This window comes from Coenobita brevimanus, chromosome 33 (assembly GCF_032717465.1).
Source record: "Coenobita brevimanus isolate Jiangsu-jjx chromosome 33, ASM3271746v2, whole genome shotgun sequence".
Taxonomy (NCBI): Eukaryota; Metazoa; Arthropoda; class Malacostraca; order Decapoda; family Coenobitidae; genus Coenobita; species Coenobita brevimanus.
Genome location: NC_136986.1, coordinates 39,196,762 through 39,219,261, shown reverse-complemented (window position 1 = coordinate 39,219,261; position 22,500 = coordinate 39,196,762). Strand labels below are relative to the sequence as shown.

The following is a 22,500-nucleotide window of genomic DNA, read 5'->3' as shown; positions in this document are numbered from 1 at the left end:
TGGTTGAGATATAAACGCTTTCAATGCCCTCTACTTCATACTATACTCCTTCTGTTCCTACCTGGCAAACACCTCTCACCCCTTTCATCTCGGTTATTTGAGGCTTGATTTGACTAGTAACCATGGAGACTCATCCGTATCTCGTAAAGCCCATCGTACAACCGGGACAGGCCGACTCGAAATAATCTAGTCACCTTCCTACTTATTATTTTGAGGTACCTTTGAGTATGTTTGATTATGTGGCGAGGATGGGGTGAGAGACTAACTAGAAGTGTTTGTGAGGTGGGGGGGGGAGACCGAGGATGAGGTTGTGGAAGGGTGGGTAGACCGAGGATGAGGTGGAGGGATGGAGAGATATATGAGAGAGGGGAGTGGAAGTTGGAGGGAGGGCAGTCCAGTGCCAGAGAACAGGGTGACATGGAGGCGCTTTATTTGTGGCCACCCCTTACAGGATAGATAGATAGATAGATAGATGGACATATAGATAGTGTTAAATACCCAATAAATGTAGCCGTAGGAGTGACCCCTCTCTCTCTCTCTCTCTCTCTCTCTCTATGTATGTATGTATGTATTGCCACTTCTTAATACCGTAAGGGGTGACCACAAACAAATCGCCTCCATGTCGCTCTATCCCCTGCCATTTCGCTGCCCTCCCTCCAACTCACACCCCCCGTCTTATATACCTCTCCACTCCATACCTCCATCTCATCCTCGGTCTTTCCCTCCCCTTCCCCCCTCCACCTCACATTTTATTCTAACTTGGCCTAAAATTGCCGTCTCTTCATCGTGAATATTGAGGTGAAACAAAAGATTAACGCTAGAATATGCTGCTAGTCAGGAAGAAGTGCGGTGGAAAGGTTGTCGAGTAGTAGCATTCTTTTTTCTGCCACTCTAGAAAACGATGCTAGTCACGAAGAAGTGCGATGGATAGGATGTAGAGCTGTAGCATTGTCTTTATTCTGTCACTCTAGAATATTGTGCTAGTCACGAAGAAGTGCGGTGGATAGGATGTAGAACCTTAGCATTGTCTTTTTCCGCCACTCCGCTGCCTGAAACACGCTACTAGAAGGACGGACCTCTTGCCAAGTTACAGTAAAAGGAGTGTAGTGTCACCACAGCCAGACCTCAGCTTCTAAATAAGAAAGTCAAGCTGTGTATATGTGTGTTTGTTTGTCAGTGCGTTTGTACGTTTCTTTCACTAAAATGAAAATAGATGTCGACCAATATCCTTCAGCATTAGGTCGGAGTAAGTCCAGGGAGTGTCAGAATAATACCAAACAAAAGTACTGACGATCGCGCGAGACACGATGACGCGAAATTGTCAGATATTGCGACACGCGAAAATATGCGAAAGATAAATCTGCATTTTGGTCAGAATTGGCTACTGTGCCCCTGATGACGGTATGGAAACAGAGATAATGGTGTTTGCTAATATTTTGTGATTGAAAAGCTATGAGTAAGTCCGTAGATTTTTACAGGCAAGCACATTTAACGTTCGTATTTACAAACACAGTCAATTCCCCTTTTAACTAAACTGTAATTTGTTTCTACAGTAAGGATAGGGAAAGGAGAGTGTACAGTCTTCCCATAGCTCTTCTTCCTCCTACATTAAAAAAAAATAATAATCAGTGTTTTTTAAATCCTGGCTTCTCATTGGCTGGCCCGAGTGACGTCACAGGCGGTAGGTATAAAAGGGGGCGGTTGGCGGGAAATTGAGACACTCCTTTCCCCGTCGTGGATTTGGTGGGTTGTCTCCTCTTTCGCTGTCCCTCGCAGGTAAGATTGATTTCAGGATAAAAGGTATTAATGGAGAAACAGAGGAACGACTTTGAGATATATAATTATAGTGTGAAATTATTATAAAAAAGAAAATTATAGTTGGAAATAATGTAAACAAAAACGAAAGTACAGTATATACATTGAAAAGGAGATTAATATGACCATGTAGATCTGGTTCTTACGACAGTTGGATTACATTGATTATTTTCCACACCAATAATTTATGAGATTAAAAAAAAATAATACTGATCATGTTCTTTATAAATTGATAGACCTGTGAAGAGAGATTTGAAGCTTTGATTATTTATTTTATTATCAGAATTATAATACTTTTTCATACTCATTTTTTCTTCAGTTATATTGTGCTAGAGGTAAAAGAATTATATATTTTTTGCCTTAGACCTGCTCTTATAGTTTTCAGTAATTATTAGGGTTATGAAGCTCTTGTAAGTTGTAGTAGGGTGATTGGTAGTTACTTTACACTTTAGTAATTATATAAGGGGGAAGAAGAATGGGTGTTGTGTGTGTGTGTGTGTGTGTGTGTGTGTGTGTGAGAGAGAGAGAGAGAGGGGCTCAGTACCTGTGTATATGTATGTGTGTTTGTAATAGTCTTTAAGCATCTGTGTGTGTGTGTGTGTGTGTGTGTGTGTGTTCCATAAATTCTCTCTCTCTCTCTCTCTCTCTCTCTCTCTCTCCCCATGTAATCACCTTTTATGATTACAGAAAGGTGAAGGTAGTGATGATGATGATGATGTAGGATTATGGGATTTGGGATGTTAAGCTGAGTCGTGGGATTTACTTGGATGTTATTATGCTGTCATGTGGGATTTATTAGGATTTATTATGCAGAAAGTGGGATTAGGAAATATAAATTCAACTTTAAAAAATAGGAGTTTGAGTTAGACAGTCACCTTAGAAATAATCTTAGGAATTCTTTAAGATGATGTTGAAGAGAGGGGGAGAGAGAGAGAGAGAGAGAGAGAGAGAGAGAGAGAGAGAGAGAGAGAGATAGATTATGAAATTGGGAGGAAGTGTTATAAAGTTGAAACACACACACACACACACACACACACACACACACACACACACACACACACACAGGTTATGAGATTGGGATGAGGTGCTATACGGTTCACACACACACACACACACAGATTATGAAATTGGGATGAGGTGCTGTACGGTTCACACACACACACACACACACACACACACACACACACACACACACACACATTATGAAATTGGGATGAGGTGCTACACGGTTCACACACACACACACACACACACACACACACACACACACACACACACACACACACACACACACACACACACACACACACACACACACACACACACCGCTCGCTGGTGCAGTGGTAACGTTCTCGCTTGCCAACTGGTGGACGGGAGTTCGCGCCTCGCTCAGGTTGCGAAAAGTTTCACTGACGAAGTGGGTGTTTACTGTGCCCCGTGAGCAAGGGGACGGGTGTGTGCGTGTGTGAAGGTCACAGCCTTGCCCTTAGATCGGACTATATGAGCTCCCAGCTCCCTTCCGGGAGGGTAAAAGCTGACGATCACGACCATCAAGTGATCCTGACCGACCCGGTGAATCAAAGCAAAGAATCAACTGCTGCCTCTATTCATTCCAATATCTATGGGCTTATATCAGGCTCATACTATCCATCCCAACAATACACTTGATATATTAAAATTCTACTCTTCTCTCTCTCTCTCTCTCTCTCTCTCTCTGTTTGTGTACTAATGTTTGTTTCTTTTTCAGGCATGATGAGGGCAGTCTTGGGTGAGTAGATTTGGAACTACTACTACTACTACTAATAATAATAATGAAAAAATACAACCACAACAACAGCAACAACAACAACAACTACTACTACTACTACTACTACTACTACTACTACTACTACCACCACCACCACCACCACCACTACCACTACTGCTACTACTACTACTACTACTACTACTACTACTAATAATAATAATAATGAAAAAATACAACAACAACAACAACAACTACTACTACTACTACTAATAATAATAATGAAAAATACTACTACTACTACTACTACTACTAAGTGCAGTAACATTCCCGGCTGTGGTGGTAGTTGTGGTGGTAGGGTAGAATTGAAGATGGTTTTGTGGCTAATGGTGATCTAGGGACTGCATTGTAGGCTATGAAAGCCTAGATATTGCATTACGTTCCTTATTGCATTACGTTCCAGATTGCGTTACGTTCCTTATTGCGTTACGTTCCCTATTGCATTACGTTTGATATTGCTTTACGTTTCTTATTGCATTACGTTCCTTATTGCATTACGTTCCATATTTATTACGTTCCATATTGCATTATGTTTCATATTACATTACGTTACTTATTGCGTTACCTTCAACATTTCCATCACAGTAACATTGGTGGCAGCGGTGGTGGTGGGGCAGGACTCGCTTCCCTTCCTGGACACCGTTCCCGTCACCTCCTTCACCTGTGAGGGACGCTCCTACGGCTACTACGCTGATCTGGAGGCCAATTGTCAAGTCTTCCACATCTGCTATAACAATATCAAATGGTCTTTCCTCTGCCCCAATCAAACCATCTTTAATCAGGTGAATTTTAGGTTAATTATGTGATATTTGAGGCTAATTAGGTGTATTTAAAGGTCAGGTATAACTAAAATTAATGTTTGGATCAAGAGTCAATTGTCAAGTCTTCCACATCTGCTATAACAATATCAAATGGTTCTTCCTCTGCCCCAATCAGACCATCTTTAATCAGGTGAGTTTCCTGGTTAATTGGGTGCTATTTGTGGCTAATTAGGTGTATTTAAAGGTTAGGTATAACTAAAATTAATGTGTTCGGATCTAGAGGTCAATTTTCAAGTCTTCCATATCTGCTATAAGTGTCAAGTGGTCTATCTTGTGCCTCAGTTAGTGTCTGAATCAGGTTAATTTCTTGGTTAATTGAGGTTATATGAGGGTAATTAAGTGCTTTTATAGTGAGGCTAATTTTCAGGTCTTCCACGTGTGCTGTAATGATGTCAAATGGTCTTTCTTTTGCCCCAATCAGACAGTCTTCAGGTGATTTATTTTTCATTTTGGTTAAGTGTTATTTTACGTCATTTATCACTAAGTCGATTTTCCTTTTCACTCTCGAAGCAAATAATTAGGTTTGCCAAATTAATGTGAAATGGTCTGTCTTGTACCCCAGTGAGACAGTCAGGATGAGGTGAATGCCAAATTAATCAGGTGTAATTTTAGGCCCATATTTTAAGTTTAGGTGACGTGTTATTTAAGGTTGGTTTAGGGCAGTGTAGGTCTCTTATAGCTGCAGATTACGTGGTTTGTAATTTATTGGTGTTCCGTTTCAGTCAGATTAATTTTAGGTCAACTACGTACTGAGTTACTGAATGCATTGTGTGTGTGTGTGTGTGTGTGTGTGTGTGTGTGTGTGTGTGTGTGTGTGTGTTGGTCATTCAGGTGCCTCCCTAATTATGTGACTGGAGTATGTTGAAGCCCTATCAGATGAACAGATGCAGTTTTGAATTACCAAGCAGTTTTCAATGGGTTTTCATCGTGGGTAGACTGGAGTTCTTGGCAAAAGCTGTATATGTGTGTGTTTCCCATAGTGATTGTGGATGAAATTACTTCCCTCTCATGTGCTGCTTTGAGTAACTCAGGATTCAGGATTGCGTCTTCTGTACTCTCTCTCTCTCTCTCTCTCTCTCTCTCTCTCTCTCTCTCTCTCACTTTAAGCTCCGTACAGGAACTGAAACTGCTAATATGAACTCAGAATTTAAGCATCTCAATCTCATAGCAACATCAACAACAATATAGCATTTATTTGGGCTAACAAGAGAAAATCAGTATTTATATGAGCAGTGGAATGGCGACATGGAGGCTTTTTGTCAGTGGCCACCCCTTACAGCATTAAGGCATCTGGCAATAGATAGATAATGAGCTAATAAGAGGTGATTTTAATGTAAGAGTGAAGGTAGAAGCCCGAAGGTGTTAATGCATACCCAGAACTGACCCCATGCCCTCAGGAGTTCTTCGTGTGCGACTACAGTGTCAACGTTGACTGCGAAGTGGCTGCCTCCCTCTACGCCCTCAATGACAACTTCGGCAAGGTGGTGGAAGAGGACGAGAAGCAGGAGGAGGAGAAGGAAACAGTCACCGAATCGCAGTGAAGAAAAGGGACTCAGAAATTGGACAAGGAGGAGGAGAAGGATGAGGAACCCGTCACCGAACCACAGTGAAGCTAATGGATTCAAACTCTGGCTTTGCGGGATTCAATTTTTTGCATGAATTCAAATTTTGGCCTGATAGGATTCAAATTTTGGCCTCCTGGGATTCAATTTTTTGCATGAATTCAAATTTTGGCCTTGCAGGATTCAATTTTTTTGCTTGAATTCAAACTTTAGCCTAACAGGATTCAAATTTTGGCCTCGTGGGATTCAATACTTGCTTGAATTCAACGTTTGGCCAGAGAGTATTTAAATTTGGTGAGGAACAGGACAACAAGGAGGGGAAAGAAAGGGAAACCACCAAACTGCAGTGAAGCAACTGGATTTAGAATTTAGACTTGCTGGATTAAAAAAGAAAAGAAAGTAATAATAATTCAATTTGGGCCAATAGGATTCAAGTGTGGTATGGAGCAGGACAAGAAGGAGAATTGCAAGTAGGAAACCATCACTAAACCGCAGCGAAGTGATAGAATTCAAAGTCTGACCCATTTGAAATATTTACACCTGATGGGATTCGAATTTGGTGTGACGGGATTCATATTTGGTCGTAATTCAAATATGGTTTAGAAAAAGACAAGGAGGAAGAACCAGAAACAACCATGGAAGTGACTCTATGCAAATTTTCATGCAACAGAATTCATTTGCAACAGGATCAGAGAATTTGCCACGACCATTATCCTTACTGAATTAATGCACTTTACGTTATTGACTGCCATTTTGCCTTTACGAGTACCGTGGGTGTTTAATTCCTGATAGAAGTTCCTCCACTATGAATGCGTATTCTTCCTTGTATTTTTGCAATTATCAGATTCCTTTATTCAGCTGAGAGAGACCTTTCGAGCTGGTGTAAGATAAAGCCCTCATTAACTCTTTCATTACGAGAGGGCTATCCCAAGCGGAATAAAATCGACAAGTAGTAAGAAAACTAAACAAGGATTATAAGTCACTCGGTGGAGGGCGTTAGGTCTGTCATTTCATCATTGCTTGATATTAATGTCTTTGAATTCTTGTGTTAAGGCCACAAAAGTGTCCCTCGTTTGACTTCATGGCGTAAATTATGAAGGAAAATTATAGGCTTCATCTCTGTTTACCTCTTTAATGCTTTTATTCATCATTTTTTCCATGCTTTTTTGGATCTTGAAAGCTGACAAGTGGACGCGGTAAAGTTATAGTCTTACATCGTCCGGTATATGAATTGTTAAAAAGTATTTGGTCGAAGAATACCGATCGGACTGTGATGCTCAGAGCCTGGGTATATAAGAATGGGAGGTTGAGGGTTAACTATTCCTAACTAGCTCCAATGATTTCTAACTAGCTCTCGTCTGTTAATGGGCTTGGTTGATGGAATTGGGTACTTTCAGATAATGTTTCTCTGACTAGCCTCTTTCTTAGGTGGTATGGTAACCTGGTATAGAATTGTTTTTCTCTTTGCATCTTTCTCCTGATCAGTGCTGGTGTTTTATTATTGTTATTATTATTATTATTATTATTATTATTATTATTATTACCGGTATTATCAGTGTATATGATTTTGGGCTAGGGGTCTTTTTTTTTTTTTTTTTGCCTCTAGTCACACCATCTAATGTCATTTTTAGTCTCGAGTGTTATGTATATATGGATTTGGAGTGGTAGTTGTAGTATATCTTTAAATTTAGATTGATGTTTATAGTATGGTATTAAAGTTGCATGTTGATAGGTGAATTAGACACACTATTATCTGTATTTTCTTCATTTATTTCTTCTTGTTCTGTTGGTTCTTTTCCAAACACTTGTCAAATTAAGTGCCATTCCTTTATTCCTTCGCCAATTCACTACAAACGCGATACACTTGTTCTTTGGCCAAATACCTCCAGACACCTTGCAAATGTGTGATTATTATTATTATTATTATTATTAAAATTTCGAGGGTTTTGTGGGGGTCAAAATTCAAACCGTACAATTTTTTTTTTAAAATTAAGTACGTGAAATGTGGCAACACGAATCCGTAGAGTTTATCAACTTTTGCGAGGAGTGCTAGATTTTTTTTTTTTTTTTTTTTTTCCCCCCAGTATTGGCAATCTTAAATCTTTACTCTGAGTTATAGTTTAAATAATCTTTTGCCTAAACTCTGAATGGTAGTTGGAATCTGCACATCGTAATTTCAGAAAGAGTGTTGAATTTTGATGGTGCTGGCTCTCCATTACCATTAATCTTGAAGTCTTTTTGTGGTTAAAATAGCATATAATTGGGCAGGAAAATTTGAGACAGGCGATTTTAAAATAATGCCAGTTATATATATTTTTTCGACAGCCAAAAAAAAAAAAAAAAAAAAAAAAAAATGCCTCACAGGACCGTTCTAAAAATTTTATAGTTTTGATTTCACACTAAGATTTTTATTTACATATATATATATATTTTCGAAATCTGAGTGCTTTCAAATGTACAAAATTAACAAGTACTAATATATAGGTAAGTAACTTGAGGGAGTGATTGATGGGTAATAAGGAGAGAGATACAATGTACTTTCTCTCTCTCTCTGTCTCTCTCTCTCTCTCTTTCCTGTGCTTTACTTGTAGATGTTATGGTATTGAGGTAGTGTGGTGATATTGTTGACTCTCTCTCTCTCTCTCTCTCTCTCTCTCTCTCTTATCTTTATTAGAAGGTGAAGGAAACACATACACCTCACCTTTAGTTCCAAAATCGAGAGAGAGAGAGAGAGTCACCATACTGAAGGGGTTAACTGTAGATAGAGTGACATTTAGAGTGACTAGAGATAGAGTGAATAAAGAGTGATGCAGTGATTGTTTTATTATGTGTCACCTTACCTGTCCAGAAGACTTAAATTGATTGCATCCCTCTCACCTTTACGAGATTAATTAAGGTGTGTCCATCTATCTGTCTATCTATATCTATCTATCTGTCTATCTATCTTTATCTATTGTCAAACGTCTTAATCTCGGAAGGGTTATCCATAAAAAATCGCCTCCATGTCACCTTGTCTTCCGGCCTGATACTACTACTACTACTCATACATATGTCCTGTACACAGCTGGCCTTGCACAACACTCCCAGGCGGGGAACTCAACCACATTTACCAAGTAGTCAGCGTCTGAACTGACACTACTACTTATACCCTATACACAGCTCATCCTCTTGGTGCCTATGCCTCCATGTTATTTGCATTACGCTGTGTGGAGGGGAGGGACCCTGTTCTGACCCTGGCGTGCTTGCTTGAGGTTCATGAGTCTGGTCAGCTAGTTAAGCCGGGGTAGAGCAGCAGCAACACAACGGGGGACTTAGCCATGCATAGACAGGACTGAGAGACATGTTACGCCCACAAGTGACAGGTCTAGGAAGGTATTGGGAGGGACATGATTAGCGCAGTTACCAGTTAATATCACCTTTCATGCATACAGTGTGTTAGGGCAAATACTAAGGGGTACGGATAAATGAGGAAGTGAAGGAGCGTTGTGGTGTGGATGTGGATGTGACAGGAAGCGTAAGGAGAAACTGAGGTGGTTTGGGCATATGGAGAGGATGGTGAGTGAGAGACTAACGAGGAGAGTGTGAGTGAGGTGGAGGGAGGGGAAGGCCAAGGATGAGATGGAGGGATGGAGAAGGAGAGGTATGTGAGAGAGGGGGGTGTGAGCTGGGAGCAGGACAGTGAAATGACGGGGGACAGGGCGACATGGAGGCGATTTGTTTGTGGCCACCCCTTACGGGATGAAGGCGTCTGGTAATAGATAGATAGATAGACGTAAAAGTATGCAGTACCTCTCGTGAATACAGTGGCTTTCTCTTTCCTTTTCAAATTTCCCGCCTCCAGACGATTTCCTTTAGCTTAAGAGACGGTTTTCTTACTGGAGGGATTGGATGCAGTCTTAATTAACCCCCTGAGGAGCAGAGAGCGTCCTTAAGGTGAAATTTGTGGTGTGGAAGGAGGAAGAAAGTGACAGTTCTTGGGTGAGTGAGTGAAGGAGAGAGAGAGAGAGAGAGGGCAAAAGATGGTAAACTGATTGATTGATTGATTGAAGGGACAAATGACTGGACGAGAGAGAGAGAGAGAGAGAGAATAAAAGACGAAAGATAAATTGCCTTACTGATTTATTTACTAGAGAGAGAGAGAGAGAGAGGTTACTAATAAAACACACACATACTCTTTACTAGGCTATATTTCCTACGGTATAGTGCGTGCCAACAGAGGTAGGCAGGATGCACCCCTTCACTACACGTATCCCTTTACAGCTTTATTTTAACTGCTTTTAGAGTAGTAGTAGTAGTAGTAGTAGTAGTAGTAGTAATAACAGTAGCTGAGACAGTAGTAGTAGTAATAGTAGTAGTAGTTGTGAGTTATTTAAAACGTGAACCCAGTGGACTGCAGGCTGAAGTTCTGTTACATTCCACCATCGTCCTTCCCGGGGATAGGGAATAAGGGACATTTTCGGGCAGTGGACTCGCCTCGTTATATCAGTGCCACCACGTGAAGGCCTCCCTCTCCAACACACACACACACACACACACACACACACACACACACACACACACACACACACACACACACACACACACACACACACACACACACCTTGTAGTAGTGAAGAGGTTAAGGAAGACTACACGTGCACGCATAACATACATCACACACACACACACACTCTCTCTCTCTCTCTCTCTCTCTCACCCGGAACTAACCAAAAGAAATCATCGTAGTGAAGGGTTAATTTTTCCATAATATTTTTGCATAAGTCAGCCATAGGGACCTCAACACATGTTCCTGAGCGATTTATTTCAGTTTTGACCCCTACAGCCCTCTACTCATATACCATCTGTCTGTCTGTCTACCTTAATTTTTTTTTACACCCGCGCAGGCGATGGAGGGCGAAAGTATTTTTCCTCGGCGTGTGTATCTGAACCTCCTTTATTTCTCGTGTATGTGTATTGATGTATTTGTTAACTATGTATGTATGTGTGTGTATGTATGTATATGTGTGTATGTATGTATGTATATGTGTGTATGTATGTATGTATTTTGTGTGTGTATTGATGGATTTTTATTTCTTCATGACTGTATTGATGGATTTATTAACTATGTATGTATGTGTGTTTGTGTATGTATGTATATTTTTATGTATGTATGTATGTATATTTTTATGTATGTGTATGTATGTATGTATGAATATTTATGTATTTGTATGTATATATGTGTATGTATGTATATTTTTTTGTCTATGTATGTGTGTATGTATGTATATTTTTATGTATGTATCTATGTATGTACGTATCTTTCAGCATTTTATTTCCTTGTCTTTATTCATATAGGCCTCTTTACTGTTTTATTTAGGCCTATGGTACAGAAAGCAACTCTTACCCACAAAACAATGCTTATCAGTAAATCTAACTTTATTGCTGATCCTTAATTATCTTTATCTTTAATTTTATCTCTATGTTTTTTTCTTTATTTTTCTTTGTTTTTTAGATTTTTTTTGTGATTCTTGATTTTGATGCATTTTTTTTTGTCACTGTACAGGGTGGGTCAGAAGTTGCTTTACTGAACACGGTGTTCTATGGGTTTTGTGTCCTGCTGTTGCGTTTGTGTGTGTGTGTGTGTGTGTGTGTGTGTGTGTGTATGTGTGTGTCATCATTCCAGTCATCTTCATCATCATCATCAATTATTATTATTATTATTATTATTATTATTATCTCACAGCTTTCTTCCCTCTGACCTGTTAGCCAGAAAAAGTCATACTCTAAATCCCTCTTCTTCCTCTTCCTCTTCTTCTTCCTCTTCTTCTTCTTCTTCTTCCTCTTCTTCTTCCTCCTCCTCCTCCTCCTCCTCCGCATGAAAAATCCACTATAGTTACCCCTCTTTTACCTTCTCTACTCCGTTTTCTTTGTGGTAGGGGAGGCTTCTTAGCACCTTTTCCTTGGCGATTCATTTCATTTATTTATTTCTTCTTTATTTGTATTGCAATTGAGGGACGCCTTCACGCGCTGGCATCGATACAGCGGGGTAAATCCACAGCCCTCACCCCCTCCCTATCCCCCGAAAGGAAGATGGAGTGTAGAAAATGGGCATTTCAGCCTTCAGTCCACTGGGTTCACGTCTAGATAAGCTATGGTCTTGTCACCTTAACTTGGCCCAGATTTTCGTCCTTTCGCAGCTTATTTCACGTACTTGGCTCAGATTTTCGTCCCTTGCAACTTATTTCGCGTAGCTCAGTGGCTGTACATCCTTTCCATAGCACTTCTTCGTGACTAGCAGCATATTCCAGGGTTACTCCACGGAATTCAAGATGAAGAGACGTCAATTTTAGGCCAAGTTAGAGTGAAAAGAGTTTAGAAGTGCACATGACCATAGTATCAACATAGTAATATTAAAGAGGGATATGGAAGTGCAGTGTACAGAATCAATCGCTAAGGTACACGTGCTAGGGGAGCCTCCAAAGACACCTACACGCTTGTATGTCTCCTCAGTAACAACTTCTTCACCACCCTGTACGCGAACAAATCTACAGCCAGCTCAGAAATGGTGGCTGCGTTGTTCTGTGTGTGTGTGTGTGTGTGTGTGTGCAAATCTAACTCCCTATTTCCTCTATGTTAATCTCTAGAGCTGGTGTCCTTATACTCCTTATACTCACTGGTGTAGGGGAGTGTGTGTGTGTGTGTGAAAAAGGTGCGTTGTGTTTGTGAGGGAGGGAGGGTGTGATGAGTGTATGTGAAAGAAGAGTGTGTGTAAAGGTGCGGTGTTATATATATGTGTGTGTGTGTATAAAGGTGCGTTGTGTGTGTGTGTGTGTGTGTGTGTCTGTGTGTGTGTGTGTTTAAAGGTGCGTTGTGTATATGTGTGTGTGAGTGTGTGTGTGTGTGTGTGTGTGTGTGTGAACGATACATTTGTGCACTTGAAAAGAAAAATAGAGTGTATGGTGAGTGCGTCAGTGGGTGGGATATAACAACGTGGGCGGGGTTAAGGGGCTATGTTGGGCGGGTTTTAGGTCAATGTGGGTGGGTTTTAAGGTATTTAAGGGAAGCCTGGAACGTTAAGGGAGTGTAGGTAGCTTAGGTTAGGTTAGGTCATAGTGGGATAGGTTACTTTAGGTCATTTTAGGTCAGATTAGGTCATTTTAGATCAGATTAGGTTATTTTAGATCAGATTAGGTCATTTTAAGTCAGATTAGGTCATTATAGATCAGGTTAGGTTAGTAGGTGGAGGTGGAGGGTGAGATAGAGGTGGAGGGTGAGGTGAAGGTGGAGGATGAGGGTACGGTGGAGGTGGAGGCTGTGGTTGGATTTGAGGTGGAGATGGAGGTGGAGGGTAAGGTGGAGACTGAAGCAACGTTGAAGGTGGAGGGTAAGGTGGAGACTGAAGCAACGTTGAAGGTGGAGGGAGAGGTGGTGGAGGTTGAGGGTGAGGTGGAGGTGGAGGTAGAGGAAGAGGTGGAGGTAGAGGTAGAGGCAGAGGCGGAGGTAGGGGTGGAGGTGGAGGTGGAGGTAGGGGTGGAGGTGGAGGTGGAGGTGTTGGAGGTGGAGGTAGAGGTGGAGGTGGAGGCGGAGGTAGAGGTGGAGGTGGAGGTAGAGGTGGAGGCGGAGGTAGAGGTAGAGGTGGAGGTGGAAGCGGAGGTAGAGGTGGAGGTGTCGGAGGTGGAGGTAGGGGTGGAGGTAGAGATGTTGGAGGTAAGGGTGGAGGTAGAGGTGTTGGAGGTAGGGGTGGAGGTGGAGGCGGAGGTAGGGGTGGAGGTGTTGGAGGTGGAGGTGGAGGTAGAGGTGGAGGTGTTGGAGGTGGAGGTAGGGGTGGAGTTGGAGGTGTTGGAGGTGGAGGTAGAGGTGGAGGTGTTGGAGGTGGTGATGGAGGTGGAGGTAGGGGTGGAGGTGGAGGTGGAGGTGGTGGAGGTGGAGGTAGGGGTGGAGGTGGAGGACGAGGTCAAGGTTAAGACATACAGGCGTCAGAGTATCATGGGTCTTGATGCCCAGCGCTGACTCGTGCCTCTGCTGACTTTGCTGTGCCGCTCCTCCTCCTCGCTCTTGGCGCTCGAGGGTGACCTTGACGCCCTGAGGTCAGCCTTGGAGGGCGTGGAGTGGAGGGCCGACCTGCTCTGGGCCACTCGACGCATCTCCTCCTCCGTGTCCTTCAGCTGTTCGTAGTGCTCCCTGGCCTGGCGTAATGGTACCACGATGACTTCTTCTGCCTGTGAGCGAGAAGGAAAATACATAAGAACAACCGTCAGATGTGAAATCAAGGTCCCTATCTCAGTTTTCAGCCGTCATCATCATCATCATCATCATCATAGTCAGTCAATCAGTCACCATCATCATCATCATCACCATCATCAGCCGGACAGTCAGTCATCATCATCACCAACACCACCACCACCATCATCATTATGATCATCATCATCATCATCATCATCATCATCATTTAACCTGGGGAAACAACCGACAAAGGCTAACAATATCATAGTAGTAGCAGTAGTAGTAGCAGTAGTAGTAGTAGTGGTAGTAATCACCTGAGGGAACAGCTGACAGAGGCTTTCGAAGAGAGGAATAAGGACGAATTTGATGAAGCCGATTTGCGCTGATGCTTTGGTCACCTTCTCCCTATCCATGAAGGGCGCTACGGGGAGGCCTTCCTGCTTCTCTGTCTCTGCCTGGAGGAGAGGAAGAAGGGTTAGAGAGAGAGAGAGAGGATAGATGGAGATTAAAGATATGTGATTAAAAACAGCAGAATTAGAGAGAGAGAGTTACCTGGTTAAAATACTCCTCCAAGAGACAGTCCACCCAAGGCTCAGCCACTGTTGAAGGTCGCACTTCGTTGGAGATGTCACAGGCCTGTAGGAGTAGTAGTAGTAGTAGTAGTAAAAGTAGTAGTACACCCACAACGCACTCCCTCCCTCACACACAGCGCACCTTCTTCACGCGCACACACACACACACACACACACACACACACACACACACACACACACACAATCCATCCACCCACCCACCCCCCATCCATCCATCCATCCACCCACCCACGCACCCATCCATCCATCCATCCATCCACCCATCCACCCACCCATCCATCCATCCATCCATCCATCCACACACCCACCCACCCACCCATCCATCCATCCATCCACCCATTCATCCACCCATCCATCCATCCATCCATCCATCCACACACCCACCCACCCACCTATCCATCCATCTATCCATCCACCCACCCACCCATCCATCTATCTATCTATTTATCTATCTCTTACCTTAATCAGTATCATCTTCAATACATTTAGGTGGTTGGGGTTGCCATAGTCAAAATTTTCGAGTTTTTTCTTGAAGTCGTCCACTATTTCAGAATGTCTCGCCATATCGGTTGCCAGAATGAGCATAATGATGTCCTGTTGGGGTAGAATGAGAGGGTAGAATGAGTTAGAATGAGTTAGAAAGAGGGGTTAGAATGAGTGGGTAGAATGACGGTAGAATGAGTTAGAAAGAGGGGTTAGAATGAGTGGGTAGAATGACGGTACAATGAGTTAGAACTAGAGGATAGAAGGAGTTATAATGAGAGGGTTGAATGAGTTAGAGAGTAGAATGAGTAGAATTAGTTAGAATGAGAGGGTAGAATGAGGGGTAGGTTGAGTTAGAATGAGAGGGTAGGATGAGTTAGAATGAGAGGGTAGAATGCGTGAGAATGAAGGGGCAGAATGAGTTAGAATGAAGAGGCAGAATGAAGGGCTAGATTAAGTTAGAATGAGAGGTTAAAATGAGTGGGTAATGTGAAGGGGTAGAATGTCTATATATCCATCCATCAATCTGTCTATCAGTCGATCCATCTATCTATAAATCAGTCTGTCTATCTGTTCTATCCATCCATCTATCTATAAATCACAGTCTATCTATTTATCTATCAATCCATCTATCACTCACCACCCTAATCTCTCTATCTATCTGTCCATCCATTCATCAGTCAGCTTGTCTCTTCGTCTGTCTATCCATCCATCCACCTATCTACAAACCAGCCTGTTCGTCCATCCATCCATCTATCTATAATTCACTCAGTCCATTTATCTATCAATCCATCTATCACTCACCGCTCTAATTTCCTTGAACAGCTGGTCTGGGACGCTGCTGAAGATATTGCATTCCGGATTAGCCAGCACTTTAAACCCGACTGCGCAATGGTGGTTTTCAAGAGGCGATGCGTCATTGTACCGCACTGCTAACTCCGTCCTGGCGTTGATTTGGTACCTGTAGGGAGGATGGTGGGGTGTGGTGAGAGTGGGAGAGAGGGGGAGGGGAGAAGAATTGAGGGAGAGAGAGGGGGAGGAGGGAGGGAGGGAAAGAGGCAGATAGACAAACGGACACACAGACAGGCAGTGATCTGGTACCTGTAGGGAGGATGGTGGGGTGTGGTGAGAGTGGGAGGGGGGAGGGAGAGAGGGAAGAGAGAAAAATTGAGGGAGAGACGGGGAGGGGAGAAAAATTGAGAGAAAGAAAGGGAGGGAGAGTTAGATAAACAGTGACCTGGTACCTGTAGGGAGGATGGTGGGGTGTGGTGAGAGGGGAGAGGGGAGGGAGAGAGGGGGAAGGGAGAAAAATTGAGGGAGACAAAGGGAAGTAGGAAGGGAGAGACAGACAGACAGACACATAGACAGATAGAGAGCGATCTGGTACCTGTAGGGAAGGTGGTGGGGTGGGGTGAGCTGGAAGTGTGGGACGGACAGACGGGGAGGGGAGAAAAATTGAGGGAGACAAAGGGAGGGAGGGAGAGACAGACAGTGATATGGTACCTGTAAGGAGGATGGTGGGGTGTGGTGAGAGAGAGACAGAGACAGAGAGGGAGAAAAGGGGAAGGTAGGGAGGTAGAGAGAGGGGTGGACGTGAGGGAGAGACAGACATAGACGATGATCTGGTGCCTATAAGGAGAGTGGTGGGGTGTCGTGAAAGACCGGGAGAGAAAGGGGGCAGGTAGTGCAGGCAGTTTGAGAGAGGGGAAGGGGGAGATAAAATTGACAAGTGTGAGGTCAGTCAGTAATTATCCCCACCATTAATCCATATGGGGGGATATAAGAATCGCCCCTGTCCATCCGCCTGTCTGTCCATCCGGGCCTGTCTCTCGGAAACTACTGGATGGATTGGCTTCATATCAAACAGAAAGATAGAGTATGTGTCGTAGTTGATTCCCGTGTATGTAAAATTGCCATATTATCTGTATCTTGCAAGCTATGACCATATAAAGAAAAATTTGACTTGATAGGTTGGCTGCGTCTAATGGAGATTTCATTCCAACCTACACAAGTAATCTGAAGATGAAACTTGGCGGACCGATTCCTAAGAGTTTATTATTATTATTATTATTATTATTATTATTATTATTATCATTATTATTATTATTATTATTACTAGTACTGCTACTACTACTATTATTATTATAATAATAATTATTATTATTATTAGTGTACGAACTCTAGTTTATGCCCCTATATATGTAATTGCCACACTTATGCATATCAATATATTCTCTGCCTCATGGTGGGGATACATCTTCAGAGCGTGTTACTGGGAGAGAGAGACAAGGAAAAAAGTGAAAGATAGAAATAGCTCACAGGGAAAAATAAAAAGATAGAAAAAGCTCACAGGGAAAGATGAAAAGAGAGAAAAAGCTCACGAGAAAAAATAAAAAGAGAAAAAGCTCACCAGATGAAAATGAACGATAGAAAGAAGCTCACCAATTAATGTACCCAGACACACACCGGCAAATACTCTATCGCCTCGCTTTGCTATAGGCAGGCGATAATGAGGTGAAAATAAAAAAAGACAGAAAGCAGCTCACCAATTGTTATACCCAGGGTGGTCAAGGTCATGGCACACGCAGGCGGTCAGTAGCACCCCGAGGTCCTTCCGGGTCAGCTTCTCAGGTAGGCGGCACAGGTGGATCAACCCGAACATCATCTGCGTGACGGCGAAGCAGTGGCGGAAGTTGTGGAAGGGGTTGTTGCGGTAGTTCTCCTGCACGCTGACCTGTGGGAGGGGTTTAGGAGGGGTTGAGAGGGATGTAGGAGGGGTTAAGAGGGATTTATAGGGGTTGAGAGAGATGTAGAGGGGTTAAGAGGGATATTGGAGGGGTTGAGAGAGATGTAGAGGGGTTGAGAGGGGTTTAGGAGGGGTTAAGAGGGATTTATAGGGGTTGAGAGAGATGTAGAGGGGTTAAGAGGGATATTGGAGGGGTTGAGAGAGATGTAGAGGGGTTTAGGAGGGGTTAAGAGGGATTTATAGGGGTTGAGAGAGATGTAGAGGGGTTAAGAGGGATATTGGAGGGGTTGAGAGAGATGTAGAGGGGTTGAGAGGGGTTTAGGAGGGATTTATAGGGGTTGAGAGAGATGTAGAGGGGTTAAGAGGGATGTAGGAGGGGTTAAGAGGGATTTATAGGGGTTGAGAGAGATGTAGAGGGGTTAAGAGGGATGTAGGAGGGGTTTTGGAGGCATTGGGAGATGTTAGAGGGGTCGAGAGGGATGTAGAGGGGTTTTGGAGGCTTGCAGAAGGGTTTAGTGGAGTTGAGAGGGGTTTAGGAGGGGTTGAGAGGGATATAGGAGGGGGTTTGGAGGGGTTGAGAGGGTTCTTGGAGGAGTTTGGAGACTTGCAGAGGGGTTTAGTGGGGTTGAGAGGGTTTGGAGGCATGCAGGGGGGTTTAGTGGGGTTGAGGGGGTTCTTGGAGGGGTTTGGAGGCTTGCAGAGGGGTTTAGTGGGGTTGAGAGGGGTTTGAAGGATTGCACAGGGGTTTAGTGGGGTTGAGGGGGTTCTTGGAGGGGTTTGGAGGCTTGCAAGGGGGTTTAGTGGGGTTGAGAGTTTAGGAGGGGTTTGGAGGTTTGCAGAGGGGTTTAGTGGGGTTGTGTGAGGTAATATGGAGGTTGAGGCTTCTGTTGGTGTGGTGGGGTTGGGTGAGATTAGCAGGGTGGGGGGTTAGTGGGGTTGAGAGGGGTTTTGGAGGGGTTTGGAGGCGTGTAGGGGGGTTTAGAGAGGCTGTGTAAGGTCCTAGAGTCATTTTTGGAGGTTGTGGGTTCTGTTGGTGTGGTGGGGTTTGGTGGGGTTGGGAGGGGTTGTGTTGGGGTGGTGGTGGGGGGGTGAGCAGGGGTTGAGAAAGACATTGGATTTGCTTTGGAGGGGTTGAGATGGGTCTAGGAGGGGTTGTGTGTGTGTGTGTGTGTGTGTGTGTGAAGGATTTGTAGTGAGTATTTTTTAAGAGAGAGAGAGAGAGAGAGAGAGTAAATCCCGAGAAAGAGTGAATAAATCCGACAGTAAATCCACTTACCAAAAAATTACGTAGAACAGGGGGATTACAGAGAGAGAGAGAGAGAGAGAGAGAGAGAGAGAGAGAGAGAGAGAGAGAGAGTAAATTCCGAGAGAGAGAGAGAAAGTAAATCCCGAGTGAATAAATCCACTTACCAAAAAGTTACGTAGAACAGGGGGATTAATGCAGAACTCTTCCATAATCCCCAACTCCCTGTACATATGCTCTATTAAGGTCAGCATCTGGGATTATAGAGATTATTATTATTATTATTATTATTATTATTATTACTATCATCATCATTTTCGTTATTATTTTTATCATCATCATCATCATCATCACCACAACCATCATCATCATCACCATCATCATCACCATCACCATCCACCACCACCACCACCACCACCGCCTTAAGTCCTATCTCTGAGCTTCGTAACTTCCAAAGGGTGTTTCCAAGAGTGCATACCTCATTGGGCTCCCACTGCCACATATCGAAGCAGGGTGTCTTCAGGGTTTCCACCGTCTCAGGGGTTAGGGTGTACTGGAAGGGTGAGAGGTGTATTAGTGACTCACCCTGCCACACCCCCTGCCTCATCTCGTCTCACCCCTACCTGCCTCACTCCTGCCTCATCTTGTTTCACCCCATGCCTGCCTCACCCTACCTCATCTTGTTTCACCCTTACCTGCCTCCCCCTGCCTCACCCCTGCCTGTCTCACCCTGCCTTACCCCTGCCTTACCCCTGCCTGTCTCACCCTGCCTTACCCCTGCCTCACCCCTGCCTTCTCACCCTTCCTAATACTGTCTCTTTTTTTTTTTTTTTTTTTTCACCCTTTTTGTCTACTTAATCACATTTCTACCTCACCCTTGCCACCCTTCCTCGTTGCCTGTCTATCTGTCTATCTATCTATCTATACTCTTCAGTCTCGTAAGGGGTGGCCACAAATAAATCGCCTCCATGTCGCCCTGTCCTCCACTATTCGGCTGCCCTCTCTCCAACTCACACCCCTGTCTCATAATCTCCACTCCATCCCTCCATCTCATCCTCGGTCTCCCATTCCCCCTCTCCCCTTCCACCTCACTCACACTCTTCTTGTCAGTCTCTCATTTTCCAGCCTCTTCATCCTCTCATTCTACGTCATTATATTTAACCAACTCTGTCACCACCATTTTTTCACCTTTTCACTCTTCACCCTGCCTCATCCTTGCTTTATATCTCTTTTCACCCTGCAACCGTCAGCTTTGGGTACCTAATCGCGGCTCTCAACGGTGCTCGATCTCTGGCAGCCTCCCAATTCAGTCCCTTATCCCTGAGCTCACGCTGTATGCCCACGTCCCAGGTCTTTTTTGGTCTGACTTTCGCAGCCTTACCCTCAACGTTCACATCCATTACCTACACCCTCTTGTCATCCTCCATCCTCTCCACATGCCCAAACCATCTCAGTCTACCCCTCCTCATCACAACACCAATACGTTCAAGTCCCATCCTTCCTCTCAAATCATCTATCGCAGTCCTAGCGCCCCTCCCCCCCAGGTCTGTCACTCAAGGACGCACTGCACATCCACCTAATCACTGTCATTTCTGTACGTTTGAGCCTACGAATATCCTCTTCCTTTACTGCCCAGGTCTCACTACCATACAGCATTACACTCCTAACACACGCTGCATACAAAGATCCCTTAGCACGGAGGGAGAGTCCTTTCAGTGTCAGGAGAGGCGAGAACTCATTTTACCTCTCTCTCTCTCTCTCTCTCTCTCTCTCTCTCTCTCTCTCTCTCTCTCATTATCTCACCCTATCTCACATGTCTTTTCTTGCCTCTTACTTTTATGAGTCTTAATGTGGTGACTGAAGTGATGAGTACGATGATGGGCAAAGGAATGTATTATATTCTCTATACTCTAACTTGCCCTAAAGCTGCCATCCCTCCAACCTAAATGCTGAGTTGTAATAATAGGTGAACGCTAGGATATGATGCTAGTCACGAAGAAGCGCAATGGGAAGGGTGTAGAGCCGTAGCGTTTCTCTGCTATTAAGTTACGTGAAATAAGTAACAGAAGAACGAAAGCCTAGGCCAAGTTAAGGTGAAAGAATTAGAGTGATGAGTAGCGAATAACAAGAGTGGTGACGAAAATGATGATTGTGATGCGTTACCTTGGTGTACGGGGGTGGTTCTCTCTGTAGTGTAATGATGTGCTCACGTACAGTGCCGGGAGAGAAGAACGTAGCTGGTAGAGTCACAGCTGGCCTGAAAATAGAGGAAAGTTACTGTGTTATGCTACTATATACTACTCCATACTCCCTTCCTCTTGGGTGGGTGTGGTGTGTGGTGTTGAGGGTGGGTGTGGTGTGTGGTGATGAGGTAATATGGCCACCGCTGCCTGTATAGTTCCGCCCTTTAGCCCACCACAAAGGCTCTAGGTGGATGGTTACTGGACACTACCATGGCATTGACGTGGTAGCTGGCCTTGCACAACACTCCCAGGCGGGGAACTCAACCACATGTACCAAGTAGTCAACATCTGGACTGACACTACTACTCCTACATATCTCCTATACACAGCTCATCCCCTTGGGGGGGGGGCTGTAACTCCATTTCACTTGCACCTCGCCGTGTGGAAGGACCCCTGTTCCCACCCAGGCCAGGCGATGTGTGCTACGGGAAGGCGGGCCGCTTGCTTGTGGTCGATGGGTCTGCTCGGCCAGACAAACCGGGGTAGAACAATAACAACAGGTCCATTTCAGTACATGATATTAATTCTTCTCCACACTACAATATAGATAGAAAAATAGATAGATAGATAAACAGAGATAGATATATATTCACCTGAGCCTGGAGAAGTCAACGTGTCTGGTCTTGTTGTGGGTGAGGAAGGCGTCTCTGATGTCCGCAATCTCATACTTGAACTTTTCTATCTCGATCACCCTCTTGCTGTCTCCCGCACAGGGCCAGGTACAGAACACATCGTCAGATAAGGTGATAAGGGACGCACACGCACGCACGCGCACGCACACACACACGCGCACACACATATACACACACCCAGTTGAATCAGGAATACCGTATGTGAAAGGTAAAAAAAATCTTAGGAGTTTACACACCCTCTTTCACACACACACACACACACACACACACACACACACACACACACACACACACACACACACACACACACACCAATATACAACCAAGTCTTTCAGAGTTAACAATATAATAATGAA

General features: G+C 43.9%; 2 protein-coding genes across 4 annotated transcripts in view; one reads left to right on the top strand and one right to left on the bottom strand.

Annotated features, from left to right (window-relative positions):
• The window catches only part of LOC145395905 (U-scoloptoxin(01)-Cw1a-like), a 32,469-nt gene extending 23,660 nt beyond the window's left edge, over nucleotides 1-8,809 (top strand). Inside the window, exons 2-5 of one of the 3 annotated variants that reach the window (XR_013896670.1) lie at nucleotides 3,563-3,583; nucleotides 4,220-4,401; nucleotides 5,838-7,548; nucleotides 7,579-8,809. Coding sequence is in view for 1 of the 3 variants with exons in the window: in XM_080269428.1 (XP_080125554.1) it covers nucleotides 3,565-3,583; nucleotides 4,205-4,401; nucleotides 5,838-5,981 (360 nt within the window). In the remaining 2 variants the exon portion in view is untranslated. The other 2 variants (XR_013896669.1, XM_080269428.1) reach the window with 2 other exon arrangements.
• A 5,148-nt stretch (nucleotides 8,810-13,957) lies between these two features.
• Nucleotides 13,958-22,500, bottom strand: part of LOC145395866 (high affinity cGMP-specific 3',5'-cyclic phosphodiesterase 9A-like) — a 17,101-nt gene continuing 8,558 nt past the window's right edge. The window contains exons 5-15 of the mRNA XM_080269390.1: nucleotides 22,106-22,210; nucleotides 21,799-21,814; nucleotides 21,433-21,474; nucleotides 19,748-19,822; nucleotides 19,437-19,523; nucleotides 17,827-18,014; nucleotides 16,085-16,241; nucleotides 15,257-15,391; nucleotides 14,757-14,840; nucleotides 14,519-14,659; nucleotides 13,958-14,200 (exon numbers count right to left, since the gene is read on the bottom strand). Coding sequence (XP_080125516.1) covers nucleotides 13,958-14,200; nucleotides 14,519-14,659; nucleotides 14,757-14,840; nucleotides 15,257-15,391; nucleotides 16,085-16,241; nucleotides 17,827-18,014; nucleotides 19,437-19,523; nucleotides 19,748-19,822; nucleotides 21,433-21,474; nucleotides 21,799-21,814; nucleotides 22,106-22,210 — 1,273 coding nt within the window. The remainder of the gene's footprint in view (nucleotides 14,201-14,518; nucleotides 14,660-14,756; nucleotides 14,841-15,256; nucleotides 15,392-16,084; nucleotides 16,242-17,826; nucleotides 18,015-19,436; nucleotides 19,524-19,747; nucleotides 19,823-21,432; nucleotides 21,475-21,798; nucleotides 21,815-22,105; nucleotides 22,211-22,500) is intronic.